We start from the raw sequence: 17,553 nt of genomic DNA, 5'->3' as shown, positions 1-17,553 counted from the left end.
TGTTTGACCTTACACAGCCAAGGAGTGCACCAGGAAGGAAGGCATAGCTGCAGCTCCTTCTGTCTCCTTTCCTGCAATTATGAACCTGATCTTGGTACARGAAAATGGAAAATCTTTGGAAAGCAAGCCTCATTGACTGAGATTGATTGCCAGCTGAATTTTATAATTTAGACAGATAACACTTTGATGAGCATTTGACAGCAATTGTTTTTCCCTAATTTTATCAAAGGGTATAGTTTCATTTAAACTGAAAACAAATAAGCAAACAAACAAAACCCACTATACTTCAAAAAAGGCAACTCTGTAAAGAAGCTGACATAAAGGAGTCAAGAATGACTCATTCACTCTTTTTTTTTTGCCCCCACCCTTGATTACACTCTTGCTTGTTCTATAAATCCTACCCACTTCTGACCCTGCTCACATTTGCACTTTGCTCAAGCAACTACTGAGCAAACTACTGAGCCACAGTCAAATGTTTGGGTCGTTCRGACTGGACAACTGGGCAGTGAGAAATCTCAGAAAGTGAACAAAGGAAAGTGCAGGGTCMTGCACTTGGGGAGGAATAACTCCGGGCACCATTGGAGGCTGGGGACTGACCTTCTGGAGAGCAGCCCCGCAGAGAGGGACCTCGGTGTCATGGTGGATGACAAGATGACCATGAGGCAGCAGTGTGCCCTGGTGGCCAAGAAGGCCAACGGGATCCTGGGGTGCATTAAGAAGAGCGTCTCCAGCAGGTTGAGGGAGGTGATCGTCCTCCTCTACACAGCCCTGGTAAGGCCACATCTGTAGCACTGTGTCCAGTTCTGGGCTCCCCAGTACAAGAGAGATGTGGAGCTGCTGGAGAGAGTCCRGCGCAGGGCTACGAGGATGATCAGCGGCCTGGAACAGCTCCCCTATGAGCAAAGGCTGAGAGAGCTGGGTCTGTTCAGCCTGGAGAAGAGAAGGCTGAGGGGGGACCTGATCAGTGTCTATMAATACCTCAAGGGAGGCAGTGAGGAGGAGGGGGCTGGCCTCTTTTCAGTGGTAGCCAGTGATAGGACTAGAGGAAATAGATACAAACTGAAGCACTGGAAGTTCCACAGGAACTTAAGAAAACAGTTCTTGACAGTGAGGGGTGCCAGAGCCCTGGCACAGGCTGCCCAGAGAGGTTGTGGAGTCTCCTTCTTTGTAGATCTTTAAAACCCGCTTGGACACAGCCCTGTGCCACGTGCTCTAGGTGACCCTGCGTCAGCAGGGGCGTTGGACTAGATGACCTCTGGAGGTCTCTTGCAACCTTACGGATTCTATGATTCAGCTGATATTGTTGCTCATGCCTGGGCCTGCAAATGAACCTGTCTGTTCCGGGGAAGAACAAGGCACAGCTCCTCTCAATTTTAAAAAGTAAGATTATCCCACCTGTGTTGAAAACTCTTCCGTGCCTCCTCCATTTTCACACAAGGCGGCCCGTTCCGTTTGGGTTTCGTGGTCCTTTACATCAGATAATTGCGTGTCTAAATCGGACTCCCCRTGCAAGCAAGCACAAGCCGYGTCCCACGTTGTTCGGTCCTCCCGCGCGCGCTTTAACAGTTGTAAAATTACCCACGTTTTTAACTTTTTGGCCGTACCAACGGCCATAGTCCGCTCCCCTGAGATACGCAAGCATCGTTCCCAGACACTCGGCTGCAAACCATCAGCCAGTCCTGTCACTGCTCCCTCCTTAACGGGGCGGGCCACACACTGGGCCATGGTTTTCAGTTTCACAGAAACCTTAAATTTCCCGCCCAGTAATGAAATCACCTTATTCAAGGTCTTCATGGTTCTGGAACCCACACAACTGCCCATGGTCTGCCAGTCCAGCAATCACGTCGGGGTCACCACTTGTTGCTGACGGGGGTCGGCAAGCCTCGTCCGCTAGTTGGACTGACTTAGGGTTGTCCTCACCCCAGGGCCATTTTGCCTCATCCCCCATATTGGTGTCTGTGCTCTGTGGCCCTGGGGTGAGGACAACCCCAGGTTAGTCCAGCTAGCGGATAAGGCTTGCTGACCCCTGTCGGCAACACACCTGTTTTTGTCTATGAAGTCTCAAATATTTTCAGTACTCATCATAGCAGAGCTAAAACTTTTAAAGCATGAGCAAGATAAAATCAAAACACTAGTCTATTAAGCTACCAAGGGTGAGCAAACATTCCTATTGAGTTCACAGAAAGAGAAGAGGGAAGGGAACAAAAAGAGTTTTATTATTTTTTTTCCAGTCTTCCAATAGACAGAAATCTGGCTACTGAAATTTTACCCTATCTGCCTATCAACTTCAGATTTTGAAGGAAGAACAGCAAGGAAGAGCAAGGAGCTCCTAGAGATTGTCTACTGAACAACAAAATCACAAAAAAGGCTCTACATTTATGAGAGAAGCATGGGGCTTGCAACCCTGGCAGATATGCAATCATGGCTGGAGGGCACAAAATGATGGATGTAGGGCTGGGAAATACATAATTAATTGATGATAGTGTGCTATGAATGCATAATATATTGATGTAGGTCTTAAGGGACAYAGATTAATTAATTGGGGCTTAGGGAGAAACTGGTGCTCGTACTACCATTGGGCAATATTTTATGCAAATATGTGTAATGTTATGCAAATTAACAATCCACTGAGGGTTTTGTGCCATAAGATGTTGGCAGAGATGCGCCTTCATTGTAAAATAAAATCCCTAAGCAGAAGTCGGTGAAGAAGGGAAAAATATATTTCTTTCAAGTATTATATTTTTCCAAAATTCCATATTAAAAATACRTTATATCCAGATCCATACAGAAGCATATAATTCTCAAAATATGCTTTCACACATGTACAGTACACTAAACAACTAATTGAAAAAATACAGTAATGAAACATTTCAAATTATTCCATGAGTGTAACTGAGCTCTCACCCTGCAATATCTGCTGCTTGGGAAGAGAAATTACAGGATGCCCATGAGGGGAACAGCATTTCAATGTAATGTGAGAGGAATGTAATTGCTACACTCTGATATAAGAGAAAGAGAAGGAATCCTGGCTGCAGCTACTAAAATAAGGACCTGAAATATGATGGCAGTAAAATCCTAATCTTTTCTGACCTGATGTCAGCCCAGACACACAATGAAGAACCATCAGGGATTAATCATTTGAGGAAGGAATTCTAGAAGAGCTATTGTGTTCTCTGCTAAATTTTGCAAAATTTCTCTAAAGAGGAAACATTCAGGGACATAGTGAATGTGTGATCATTATCTGATACACAGCAGTAATTTACAGTAGAAAATAGCTACAGAAAAAGAGAAATCCCTAATGGAAATTTCAATAAGCAGTGATCTTAGCAAGAACAGTGCAGTTTCTCCAAACAAACTTAATTCTAGCCATTTGCACCAGGGTTAATTTCATCCTAAGGAAAAAACAAACAAACAAAACAAAACACTAAAAGCACTAAGCACTTAAAGCACTTCTTAAAGCATTAAGACAGTACTATGCTAATGGCATTATCATGTTGTTTGTGTTTTTTTTTTTTTCTTTCTTAAGAACAAATAATTTTGTGGCGACAATGGTCAAAATGTTTGATGCTAATGTATTTCTGTCTATCTGGAATAAAATATAATAAAACAGAAGGTTATAATAAAACAAGGTATGAGCTTGATGGAGGAATGCTTTTTCTCTGTAGTGCAGGAGGCTAAAAGAAGCCTGATGTTATTCACATTTTTTTTTTTAAGTTTGTTACAAATATCATTAATATCTACACAAGCATAAATCAGAGTTTGAAACAAATATAAAAATATATGGTCTTCTGTGGAATAGAAAGCTCAGTATTCTAAATCCCTTCCACACTTTCATTTATTTCATTGTAAATGATATCAGGAAAAGGTAAGTATTTCTGTTGCCTATATTAAGCTAAGCTATTGTTGTTAGGTGGATACTGTTAATCTAATTTTCAAAGCTGCTGACACAAGAAGACTATTTGTGTAATATTTATAGATTTGTTATTAATGTTAGGAATAAATCACTGGAGGCCTTAATAGAATAGAATAGAATTAAGAATAGAACTAATTCTTTTCCTTTTCCTTTTCCTTTTCCTTTTCCTTTTCCTTTTCCTTTTCCTTTTCCTTTTCCTTTTCCTTTTCCTTTTCCTTTTCCTTTTTTTTTTTTCCTTCTCCTTTTTTCTTCATATATTGTAATTGCCCAAAGAGATTGTGGAACCTCTGTCTTTGGAGGGTTCCTGGACTGGACTGGACAAAGACGTAAGCAACCTCCTTGACCCACTGTTGGCCATGCTTTCAGCAGCAGGTCAGACTAGAAGACCCCTTGTGTTCTTTCTGAACCTGTATGATTCCGTAATTCCAGACATTACTTTTCTAGCATACTGCATGATTTTATTGATAAAAGATCAAACTGTATTTAATAAAAATAAAAGTATTCTATAGCTTCATTTAATATATCATACTGTGCTTCAGCATATCATTTTAATTTTGTGATCATTTTGTGAAAAGAAAGTAAACATCTTTCATAAAGCTGGAACTTATTTTTTGCTCATATATTTTAATGTACCAAAATTACCCATAGAATGATTCAGTCTTCTCAGATACAAGTCTGGAGTGAGTCCCCATGTAACAATTTACCTGTCAGTTGTTCAGACATCACTAATTATCCACAGAAAGAAGGGATTTCAACAAACTAATCCAAAAACAAAATATCTGTTTGTTTGGAATATAAAATTGTCAGAAATAAAAGCATATGTATTACTCAGGAGCAGCCATGAAGATATTAAAAGAGTAACATTCTTCAACCTCCCAATCTCTGTGTAGAACTCAGCCCATGTTAAAGTTCTCCAACTAAGGTATCTAGATGTAGATACCTCAAGTAATTACCATAAAATTACACTTAGACCTGGTAAATTTAGATTACAACATTACACTGTTACAACTGCAATTTAAGTCAGTCTACTTCCTCATTTTCCAGGTTGCCTTTGCTCTTTCAGATTGCTTTCATGACCCATTAATAATGATCCTAAATAACTTGGACATATCTGAAGAACATACTGTTAGCATCTCATCAAGCTTGCAGAACAGATAAGAGAACTTCTTGAATTCTGGTCTGACCTAGAACATATCATTTATAACTTTCCATGCTTAAAAAAAAAAAAAAAAATGACTGCAACTTTTGGTAAACTGTTTCTGGTGACCTTGGTGTTAAAATTATGCTCTATTTTGAGGTTTGCTTTTCCTCACTTGAGCTTCCAGCCTCCAAACCTTCTCTCCCATGCTGGAAAGRTCATTATCAAAACAATAGATGTTATACAGCAGTTACACTTTTATTCCAGATTTTGTAATTTATTATCTATTTTGATATCAATGTCCTCTTTTATTCATTGTTCATCACTCCCAGCATCTTTAAGCAACCTCCAGAATTTATCAGAGACTTTTTTTCTATCAGATTGTGAAAAAAAAAGTGTTTAAAAAAATGATTCTATCATGAACTGTGCGTCTTCTCATGAAAGGATATTTATAAATTTATAGGCAAACTCATTAACATTTTGTAAGAACCTTATATTGTGGTTTATATGATGTGTAATTGATATTGAGCCTGAATGTGTAAGTTCAGTGAGTTTCAATTAATTATATGTTATTAATAAATCAATAAACTGTTTAAATTCCAATTTGATTTAAACTGTGTGAATTGAGAATTCTTCCTCTGTGTCACTTCTAACCTTCTGAATCTTCCAGTCTTTTTCAAGACTTATTGTAGACTTACACACATAAGCAGCTGAAAAATATCCTGTTAATTCTTTACAAATTTCTGGAAGAAAAAGCACTTGACCTCATGATTTATATATAATTTAATGGAATGGAAATGATGTCATCATTATTTTGTGGTCTGAATCTAGCAATTTCTAAATACAGTGGGAAAAAAAAGAAAAACAAACAAAAAAAGCCTTTCAAACACAACTGTAATTTAAAAGTAAACAAAAAATATTACCAGCAAGTGATTGATCCCATTCTTCAAATTCTCCTGTTATTTATCCTTAAAATACTATTATCTAGTCTAATTTGATATTTTTCTTTATTTTCTATTGTTTAAAATACAGCCTTTTCAGACAGTATTTTTTTTAAGTAGAGCAGCTTACATGATTTTTTTTTAAGTAACAATTAAATATTGTTTTCCTTTTTCAGTGCTTTCGCCAAACTGAGCAAGTTTATAACTACTTTCAAGTTTTCTAATATTAGCTTTTAAAAGCGGCAAGTATAGCAAATATGACCACCTTGTGACCATCTGTACCTAAGCAACCACTGAATTTTTTGCTCTGTAATTGTTTCTTTTCTCTCTATCAATAGTGATTTCTCTGCAGAAACTTCTGGGATTAAGACATTGCCTTTTGCAATAGATAGAAATTTGGCTAGAGTTCAAAATCTAGCCTTTCAAAATCTAGCCATTCAAAGTCCAAGTTCAAAGTCAAAGAACTATGAAGTATGCTTCCTGACTTTTTATGTTGTTAGTCATCCTTCCCTCTATCTTTATCTGTTTATTAAAAAATAAGTGAATTCTCCAGATTCATAAAATACACATATTTATCATTAGACTTGATGAACTTGAAGGTCTTTTCCAACCATAACGATTCTATAATTCTGAGACGTTCCTTTCTCAACAACACATCAAAACATAAGGTTATATGTTATGAAAGAAGCTATATTGAATTAAAGATATAGGGATTGGAATGCCAAATTATGAAACTTGCTGTATGTATCTTTTCTCTCTGGTACTCTAATTTTGGTTATATTAGGATGGATGTCAGGTAATCTTCAGTAGATATTTTTCACATCTGTATTTCAGGAAATGTTGACTCCATGAAAATTTAGGTGACTAGCTTTCACTTCTGTAGTCCTAAAGAAATCAGATGACAAAATGAGTGCAATATATGGTAGTCATAATTTAATTTTCTCTTGGTTTTTCATCATCTCAGCTAATGAATTTTATACCTCCTATAAATTCTAAGAACAATTTGACATTTTCTGTTGGTATCACAGTCAGAGGTTTTCAGTGAATAACAATGAACTTTTACTAGAATAAATATGTTGTATACAGTGGTGATTTAATTCACTGTTCAAGTGTTTCACTATAAAAAGGGATATATATTGTAAGCCAATTGTAACCAAAATTTACAATAGATTGGTTGGAGTACTCTCAGTGATTTTATATAGCCATTAAAAAAATGATGACATTCCCTATGAACTAAATCCCTGGACTGTTCTATTCCAGAATTTATGGAGGATATGGATCTAGAGAAGACTTAACGCTACCAGCTAATGCTGCTCCCTTGTTTCAGAAACTCTAGGCAAATTTCATCAGCACTGGATAAAGTGAATTAAAACTACAAGTGAGGGGGATTTATTGAAAGAGTCAAAAATATCTTGGAAAGAAAGAATGTATGAGGACGGGAAAAATGATGACACCAGTGAAAGGAACAGAGAAGGTATTAAAAAGTATAGTGACTATCAGTAAAAATGAAGGGTAACAAGATATAAGGCAGAGGAAAAATGAGAAAAAAATAATATAATAGAGGTATTCTCTATCGAAATTAACTTTGTTTCCACTACTGCATTTTCTACTGATGGTACAAAAAGAAAGCAAGGTTTCAGGGATGGTATCATTATTGTCTGTTATGGAACTGTCAATATTTTCCTTATAGATTTTTTGTGCTATTTGTAAGCAGTTGCAGATATATGTATATATATTTTTAATAGATGTTCTTATGCACAAGGACCTTATCTTGGATCAAAACTAAAGCTATCAAAAAAACCCCAAAGCTTTCCTTCAATTATTTACATTTTAAACAATTCATTTTTTTCTTGTTTTGCTGTAAATTTAAATCAAAACCAAAATGCAAGAATAGGAAACAAACAAAACAGCAGTAAAAGCCAATTAACAGAAAACAAAGACCTCTAAAGTCAGGTTGTAAAAAATCATGACTGCCTTTCTAGCTGCTGCAATGCTGGTATAAATGATAATTTTGTTTTGTTGTAATTTTATCCTATTTATCTATTCTCTAAGATATTTGACTTAAACCTGTCCAAGAAATAAGAAACAAATAAACACTCAAAAAGCAAAAAAAAAAAAAAAAGCAAAAGCAGCCTTACCTATCCTCCATCCCTCATCCATTCTTCTAAGAAAGCTACTATTTCTATAAACCCAGTTCTAATGGTCTTTTCAAAATATTATTAGAATTTGATTTTAACTGATGTTAGAGACTTAATGCTATAAATCCAGACAGAACCAGCTTCCTCAAACTTTCAAAAATATGGCAATTGGAACTCAGGTGAAGGTAAAGACAAGTAAAATGAAGAAAATAGCATATATTGTTTTTTAATTCTTTTCCTAATGGAGTTGTGTGAGTGTAGAATTTTCAATATTGGCAGAAGATAAACTGATGATTGAAATAAAACGATTATCTACCATTGAAAAATCATGCAGCAACAGAGTATATAAAATGTCCTTTTCACTGGCTCAGAACAGAAATCAAGGTAAAATTAAGCACTTGTTATTTCAGGGCTTTGTGTTGAGAGGATATAGTCTCTAGTACTTGCTAAGGTAGCAAACTGAACATTGACTACTTGGAAGAGTGTCAAACACAACTGGGTTTCAGTGATTCAAAGAGTCCCCTTCAGTTTTATGCTCTGTATTCAAAGCCAGTTTCTTACAGACACATACCCATATGCATATTTAAGCATTTAGAAATGACATTGTTTCTTTTTTGCACTTTCCTTGCAGTCTTCTCAGTCTTAACATATTCTTCATATAAGTAAATATTATAACCTGCTTGGTACTTCTGGCTACAACACTAGATGATACCTCGCACTGCATCTTGACATCACTGCTCTGGGGCTTAACTCTTTCTTTACAAGTTTTTGTTTTCTACCTCCACACTCCCCCTGTATATTTATGACACTAATATATATGTATATATGTATATTTTAGAGTGTAACCTTGCTTTTAGCAGGGTTTGGAAAAACATACAAAACTATCTACCAAAGTATTTTTATATATCTAAAAGATTTTAAATGAAATTCCCTGAGTTCAGGAAACATAATCTGATAGTGGAACAGGAAAAATTATTCATCTTCTAAATTAGAAGAGCTGAAAATTACCACCATATTTGAAACTAATTAAGTTCTGCTGCTCTCTCTTTCATATTTGTATAAAGCATCAATAGTAGACTGAAAGAAAACACAAGAGTCTTAAAATTTCCCATTTAACTGCAAGCAGTAGGAGAGGTGGCACAGATGTCTACAGTACATTACCACAGCAGTCAGTTGGAAATGTTCTAATTTGAATGAGATTTTAACAATGCTTATGAACTACTGTTATTATAACAGAAGTGCTTGGATAACATCAGATCAAGAAAATTCCCACTGGGGAGAAGAACAGATAAACAAGTAAGAACTAGAATAAAAAGACAAAAAAAAAAAAAAAGTCTGAAAGACTGGGTTGGTCACACCAGGAAAAAAAAATCTTACATATCTAAGCAGAGTAGCTCACATACTCCAAAATATTGCTCTCCCTTCTTTTTATATATTAAAAGATATGTCTGTGCTGTGCAATAAAGTGGTACATAAAGACAGCTATATTTACTGTGACCAAGCTTGTTAAGGAATATGAAGCAGGAATATTTCATTGGGAGCTGGGAGACAAAGCTTAACTAGCTCCAGTGAGAAGCAGTTGTAAAAACAGTCGTACTTCTTTTGGGAACAAGCTAGCATATGTTTTTAGCTTGAAGCTATCTGGCTGTTATCATTTGCTGGAAGATTATTCAAGGCTCATTATATACCTAAGCTACATATATGTCAAATTAAAAATTCCAGTCTAGGTTTGAACATAAGCAGTATCTTCTTATGGATACATAATCATTTTGCATGCAATGTAGGGTATTTTGCAAGATATAAAAGGGCTTCATACAACTTAAAATAGAAGAACATGACCACTATTCAGTTCTATTTCATTAAAATATGCAGGAAATGATTTTTACTCAAAATTTTGCAAGCTTATGGCAGAGTTCCCTAACACTAAAAAATCTTTCAGAGGAGGGAGGAGTACTATTATAAATTTAAGCACTTCATTTGTCTAACTTCCTTTATTTTTGTGTGAATTTCATTTAGTCTCCATGCTAAAAATAAGCTGAGAACTGGGCTATATATAAAGTGCTAATAATTATTTTATTATCCTGTGCATGTGATTTACAGAATTTACTGAAGAAGTTTTGTGTTCTTGAAAGATCTGTAGTATTAACCATCAAATCTGAGACAGGCTCTTGATGAGAAAAAAACAGATTCTCCTGCACATGATTTAGGTGTGAAATGACAGTAAGTCTAAGATACAGAAAACAGCAAATCTGAGATAGGAAATATGCATTTAGAAGTTTTTCTTGTCTCACCTAAACTAAAGAAAAAGAATAGCATTTTAACTAACCATGAGGTAAAGAATGGAAAGAAAGGAGAAAGGAGAAAGGATTCTTTCAGGAATCATCACCTGAAAGAACCACCTTTATGAACTGAGGCCAAAACAAAGGTCTACAAAAGGTGAAACATTTAGCCCACTACATCCACATTCTGATAAGAGGAATATTTGTTAGAATAAATTCCTTCTCATCAAAACAGCTGAGCGATGCCTTGCAAAGGAAAAACTATTTCATGGGTTTGTTAACAGTCATGGTCCAAAAGACAAATAGCAGGGCTAAGATTTGCCTGGATTCCACAATACACTAAAATAACATTACAATGTCCTGTCACCCGTTCAGTGAGGAATAGCTGGCAGAAAACAGACTCCCATTTGCAAATTAGAAAGACAAATATTGGCAAGTCAGATTTAGTCGAGAAATTATTTGACCTGTGCATTTCTAACGTGCCCTTTAGCATATAAAGGTTGCTCCATGTGCCTCTTGGAATAAGGTCAGCAAGTGAAATGTTTTAAAACAATGAAATATGTGGATATATAGCAGGTAACCATATAATACCAAATGACACAATAATAACAACAGTAGAATATGATCAGATACTGAACACAATATTGTCAGATGTTAAGCAGAAAATATCAACCTTCATCCGGATAAGACTTTTTCACTGTTCAAGGTGAAAGAAGCCAAATACATGGAAGATAGTTTTATCAAAATGAATCAAGATAAAGAAAAGAGTTGAAGCTGTGGACAACATGATATCTCTCAAGATAACAGAAAAAAAATGCCAAGAGTCCTAGGATTACTTTTTGTACACTATATTCCCACTTGAGACACTGAGATAAATGGACTGCATGACATTATGTGAGTTCAGAATGGAACATTATATAAAGTTGATTAGCCTAGCAGTTACTGTTTAAAACAAGTACCTGCTCTTACAATGGTTGATAATAGATGGATGAGTAACAGGATTGTTTTCATAAGTCTTGACTTAAGTCATACAAAGGAATGTCTTATAGGATTGCTGTACATGCATGATACTGATTGAAGGTAGATGACAAAGTTAAAAAAGAGCAATTATTAATTCATATTTGAATATTATTTCTTAGTGTACCATTTTCTATGTCACTAAGAAAATTTGTCATTTTTAAAACCAAAGTGCATTTTTTTTTCAACAAATAAGCTCACTAAAGCCATAGATTTTTTTTCTCTTTAAATATAGACATTAGGGACATTTTTAATGTTCCTAGAATTTCGCACTGGGACGAAGGACAGAAAGTACTGGTTCTTCAAACATATAGCTAAGTCTGTCTGTGTTGCAAGACATTAAAACATAAAATACAGAAGATTTGTTATGAGATGAGGCAAGGGAAGCAAAGGGAAAAACAGCCCTATTGTCACATCAATTCAATTTTCAACAAAGGTATACATCGAGTCTCTATAAAGGTTTTCTTTATTACCTGCTCTTCTCCTTGGATGTTTTCTACTGGGTAGTCATGATTTAGAAAGCCCCTGCAGGGCTTCCATGCTTCTCAAAAGACTGTGCAATAGAGTATGTCACCCAAAATAATTATCTGTAACCATCATCTTACCTTAGGCTATATGTCAGTATGTGCTTACTTGCTACTCAGAGACTGCATCTAATTTAGACCCGAAGGCAGACTTACGTGAATAATACTTACAGCAACAAAACAGGATTGAAACTGCAGCGGAACTAATTTATAGTTAAAAAGGGCATCAAGTGAAGGACTGCACTGACACTGTGACTCTGGCACTGTTTTTCCTTTTTCCTCAGCCTCTGTTAGTGAAACTCCATGGTGGCTTAAAAAACAAACATGCAAACAAACAAACAAACAAAAGAAAATAGAGGCCAAACTACTAGTCGTGTGACATTTGACTTGCTTTCTTATCTGCTAGGTGCTCTTAACTTTCCCTTGTGGAAATCAAACACTTATTTTGATGTTAAAGGAATTATGCTGGTATAAAAATTGATTGTGAAAGAAGAAAAAATAGATCACATAATTATAAAGCTGTAAGACTATGAATATAAACCAAGCAAACGAAAGGAACGCTCTTGATAAAGAGGTTGCTATGATAGCTATGCCATCATTTTAGGTGAAAGTGATTTCTCAAGTGTTTAGTGTAAATGAGAAGATATAATACGGAGATATGGTACATTACAGTGCTTCTGCATGGTATTAGTCTTTATAGAATTTGTATTCATTAGGACATTTTCAACAGCTAATAAGTATTTCTAGTGATGCTTGTGAAGGACTGCAAAGGCATGAGAAAATATTCTGGGAAAAAATCTGATATTTATCACACAGCAAAAGCTTTCATTGTAGTGGGACATGCTCCTCCACAATTTGGAGCAAGATGATCTCTAGTCCTCATGAATGGGTGGAAATCCTTTCAGTAGTGCTTATGGGAAAGATGTAGTAATTCCTCATTATAATTCCTACTCACTTTCTTTGTCCCTTTGCTTTATGCGGCAAGGAGATGAATAGGAGATGAATGTTTTCTTACTCAAATGGACAATAGTGCTTTTTAGTCATTTAATTAGGGTAAATTTTTTGGGTATGTTCCCATAACTAGGAAAGAACTTCAGATTTTGTGATTTCACAAGCATTTTCTTGGTTCTAACTTGAAACAGTTCACAAACTAATCATTGTGGAACAAATGTCCATGCTCAATTCTGACCTTTTCCTCCTTTGGCATGTGCCAGGAAAGTCTACTATTCCTTTAAATGTATAATATCTCAAGAAGAAACTGCACTGAGCTTCATGCTGATGCCAGTTAAACAATTCTCAGAAGAAACATTAAGATGGCATCATAACACATACCATTAATACAAATCCATAGGTTTTAATGGGATGGATATTGCAGAATATCTTCATTGCACTTTGTAAGTCCAACTGACTATCATCCAGCACTCATTTAATTATAGATAAATTCTAGTTCCATATAAAGGAAAAGGTATTGATGATACCAAACTGGGAGGAGTAGCTGATAGCCCTGAGGGCTGTGCTGCCATCCAGAGGGAACTGGACAGACTGGATGACTGGGCGGTTAGAAATCTCATGAAGTTCAACAAGGGCAAGTGCAGGGTCCTGCAMTTGGGGAGGAATAACCCCGGACACCAGTACAGATTAGGGGTGGACCTGCTGGAGAGCAGCCCCGCAGAGAGGGACCTCGGTATCGTGGTGGATGACAAGATGACCATGAGGCAGCAGTGTGCCCTGGTGGCCAAGAAGGCCAACGGGATCCTGGGGTGCATTAAGAAGAGCATCTCCAGCAGGTCGAGGAAGGTGATTGTCCCCCTTTACTCAGCCCTGGTGAGGCCACATCTGGAGTATTGTGTCCAGTTTTGGGCTCCCCAGTACAAGAGAGATGTGGAGCTGCTGGAGAGAGTCCAGCGCAGGGCTACGAGGATGATCGGGGCCTGGAACAGCTCCCCTATGACCAGAGGCTGAGAGAGCTGGGCCTGTTCAGCCTGGAGAAGAGAAGGCTGAGGGGGGACCTGATCAGTGTCTATAAATACCTCAAGGGAGGCAGTGAGGAGGAGGGGGCCGGCCTCTTTTCAGTGGTGGACAGTGATAGGACTAGAGGAAAGGGCCACAAGCTGAGGCACCAAAAGTTCCACGGGAACTTAAGAAAATAGTTCTTGACCGTGAGGGTGCCAGAGCSCTGGCACAGGCTGCCCAGAGAGGTTGTGGAGTCTCCTTCTCTGGAGATCTTTAAAACCCGCTTGGATGCAGTCCTGTGCCATGTGCTCTAGGTGATCCTGCGTGAGCAGGGGGGTTGGACTAGATGACCTCTGAGGTCCCTTCCAATCTTAAGCTTTCTATGATTCTATGAAAATTCAGCTGTGCTAATTAGGTATTAATCCTGTATATGTCAAAGTTTTTTCTTGTCCTCTTTCCACAACCTTGAGTGTTGATGTAAAATTATGTGTTCTGTTTATTTCAGAATGCAAAACTCTCATAATCAAAATCTAAGGCTTTTTTTTTTTTTTTTTTTTTTTTTTTTTTTTTTTTTTTTTGCTGTGATTTATCAAGTGGTTTTAATGTTACTTTGTTCTCCTCATATACACAGTTTCTACATAAGCTATTTTTATTGGTCCTAACACCCAGCAAATTCTGCATATTGGTTTGTCTTCTATGGCTATATAGAGAGCTCTTCTCCAGTATAGCTGTTCATTTGTTTCTTCATTATTCTGAGACAACTTATAATGTCTATTGCTAACAAAAAGAAATCTTAGAAATGATTCCTCTAATGAAACATACCACTATGACCAAACCTTTTTCCTACATCAAGAAATGCTGATGACAATAATATTTCATACAGAGAAAGAGTAAAGAAGATTTTGATTACTTAAAGAACATTTTTTTATCTTGCACTTTTATGTTTTATATTTTATCTTTTATCTATATTTGGAGTTCGAATTGACAGCAAGTTAACCATGAGTCAGCAGTGTGCCCTCGTGGCCAAGAAGGCCAATGGGATCTTGGTCTGCATCAGGAAGAGTGTTGCCAGCAGGTGGAAGGAGGGCATCCTGCCCCTCTATTCGGCTCCGGTGAGGCCACATCTGGAGCATTAGGTGCAGTACTAGGGTTCTGGGCTCCTTAGGGTACTAGAGGTATGTGGAGCTTCTAGAGAGGGTCCAGCATAAAGCTACAAAGGACTATTAAAGGACTTAAACATCTACTGTACGAGGAAAGACTGAGTGAGTTGGGCCTGTTTAGCCTGGAGAAGAGAAGCTTGAGAGGGGATCTCATCACCATGTACAAATACCTGAGGGGAGAATGAAGGGAGGAGGGGGCCAAACTCTTCTCAGTGGTGGCCAGTGAGAAGGGGCAATGGATACAAGTTGAGCCATATGAAGTTCCATCTGCATGACAGGAAGAACTTCTTCACTTTGAAGGTGGCAGAGCCCTGGAAGAGGCWGCTCAGAGAGGTTGTGGAGTCTCCTTCTCTGGAGACCTTCAAAAGCCACCTGGATGCAACCCTGTACCATGTGCTCTAGGCATCCCTGCTGCAGCAGGACGTTTGGACTAGACAATCTCTAGAGGACCCTTCCAACTTCAATCATTTTCTGATTCTGTAATTAAATAYTTATTTATACTCTTTGATATATCAGGTGTCACTGCAAGCAAAATGCCATCACATTACATTGCAGAGTCAAATTATTTTAACATAAAACAGCTGAACTCTAGTTCTAAATAAAATTCCTATTATTAAAATTTCAAATAATTCAAGTAATTGCTGCCCCCTTAATGCATTTTTCACCAAATTTACCTATCTTTTGTAAGTAGACTGAATAGAGCAAGGACATATATAGTACACTTCGCTTATTATACATGCTGCAAGAAAAACTAAACAAATGAACAAACAACAAAAAGAAAACTAAGCAACAGAAATTTTAGTAGTGATAATAAAAAGATCTATAGCCTTAGGAAAGTATAGTTTACAAAATCTGGTCAGACCAGTGTGCAAGGAGCTGTAAGTAATCCACTGATGGCATTACATGGCCTATTGCTCAGAGACCACTGCTCCAGGAAACATCTTCTAATAATGCCATCCCACAGACTGACTTTTCCTGCCTTGCTTGTACCACTTCAGTTCTTTTAATTCATTCATACATAAAACTATAAATTCATGTATTCATTTCATCCATATATAAAACATATATAAAATAATCTCCCATGTAATGCAATTGGATTTCTTTAATCTAATTTCCTTTTGAGCTCAAAGTACATGGGTTATAAAACTTAAAAGTTACTGTTGAGCGACAAAACAGTACCATCTCCAACACAAAATATCTAATTTTCTACAAATATTCAGAAAAATAGATTTCCACAGCCTGAGAAACTGAAAGTGAATAAGCCATGTCCATTCTTTACAACTTATTACAGCCAAAGCACTAGTTACGTTTTACTTTCTCCTGACACAGCCACTTCACACATAAGTTAGGGAGCGAGCATTATAGTTCAGAAAGTCTAGTGAAAGATCTCTGGATCCTACTAAACATCTTGTACTGTGCATTGTTATTCTACATGTGACAGATGAGGTAGAATTGTCCTCCAGGTGATCTTCCCTATCTAAAAGCAAGTATCTTTAGAGGTAATAATTTCCAAAATAYCTACCAGACTTCACCACAAGAATTAACAACAGAGTATTGGTAACAAGAATTAATAACAGAAAGAAACAAAATTACACTTCTTTTTTTTTTATGGAGTTCAGAAGAATAGTTCCTACCACATTATGTGAGAATAGCTTCAACATAAACTTTTTGTAATAAACTTCTCTAAACAAATAACAGCATTATTGCTTGATTTGGTACAGTGTCAAGGACCAGCAGAACTCATTCTTTTGCTTTTATCTAAAATATGACACTTTGCTTCATTTTAGCGTCATTAAATGCCAGAAAGCCACATCTATTAGACTAACCTCATTATATCACATTAAATTTATTAACTCGAGCCTCAGAGAAAACACTTATATTTTCCTCATATGAGCAATCATGTTCACTGAAATAGTATTATATTGTGAAACATAGGAAGTCAGAAGTAATGTATTTAATAAGTCAACAAATTGTAGCAGTAGGCATTTTGTAATATCTAGGTTACATCTACAGTGTCAAAAATTCTGACAGATCCAATATCCTGGAAATACACACAAAACAGTGCTAGAATACACTTCTTAGTCCCTAAGATTACTAGCAGCAGATTACTAGCAGTTTTAAATAGAAAGGAAAAAGATAATGATAATTGAGTGGTATAAACAAGCACTTACCTAGGGGCTGCCCTGCAATTATCCTGGCATTCTCACCCGCCACTGCAGCCCTTGCATGTCTCTCACTCATGTACTGTACAAATGCATAGCCTTTGTGCACGGAGCAGCCAACTATTTTCCCATACTTTGCAAAGATCGCCTCTATGTCACCTTTTTTGACAATGGCTGTGTTCAGGTTGCCAATGAAGACTCTAGAGTTAATGGACTTTGGGTCATTCTTATTGGTGACATTGCTGGTCTGCGTTTTGCCGGTCATGGTTGGGTCACTTGGCTTTAACCCTTAAATAAAGAATAGAGAAGAACAGAGAGAATTATATTT

The 17,553-nt window shown here is 36.8% G+C and overlaps 1 protein-coding gene across 5 annotated transcripts in view; it reads right to left on the bottom strand.

Moving 5' to 3' along the window:
• The window catches only part of RALYL (RALY RNA binding protein like), a 350,333-nt gene that overhangs the window by 161,150 nt on the left and 171,630 nt on the right, over window positions 1–17,553 (bottom strand). For all 5 annotated transcript variants that reach the window (XM_026049673.1, XM_026049672.1, XM_026049674.1 and 2 more), the window contains one exon: window positions 17,235–17,513. In XM_026049673.1, coding sequence (XP_025905458.1) covers window positions 17,235–17,490 — 256 coding nt within the window. In that variant the 5' untranslated portion in view covers window positions 17,491–17,513. The remainder of the gene's footprint in view (window positions 1–17,234; window positions 17,514–17,553) is intronic.

The sequence above is a fragment of the Nothoprocta perdicaria genome, unplaced genomic scaffold, assembly GCF_003342845.1.
Source record: "Nothoprocta perdicaria isolate Ctin4 unplaced genomic scaffold, notPer1 scaffold_60, whole genome shotgun sequence".
Classification (NCBI taxonomy): Eukaryota; Metazoa; Chordata; class Aves; order Tinamiformes; family Tinamidae; genus Nothoprocta; species Nothoprocta perdicaria.
Note: the sequence above shows the minus strand (reverse complement) of the source record. Positions and strands in the feature narration are given on the sequence as shown.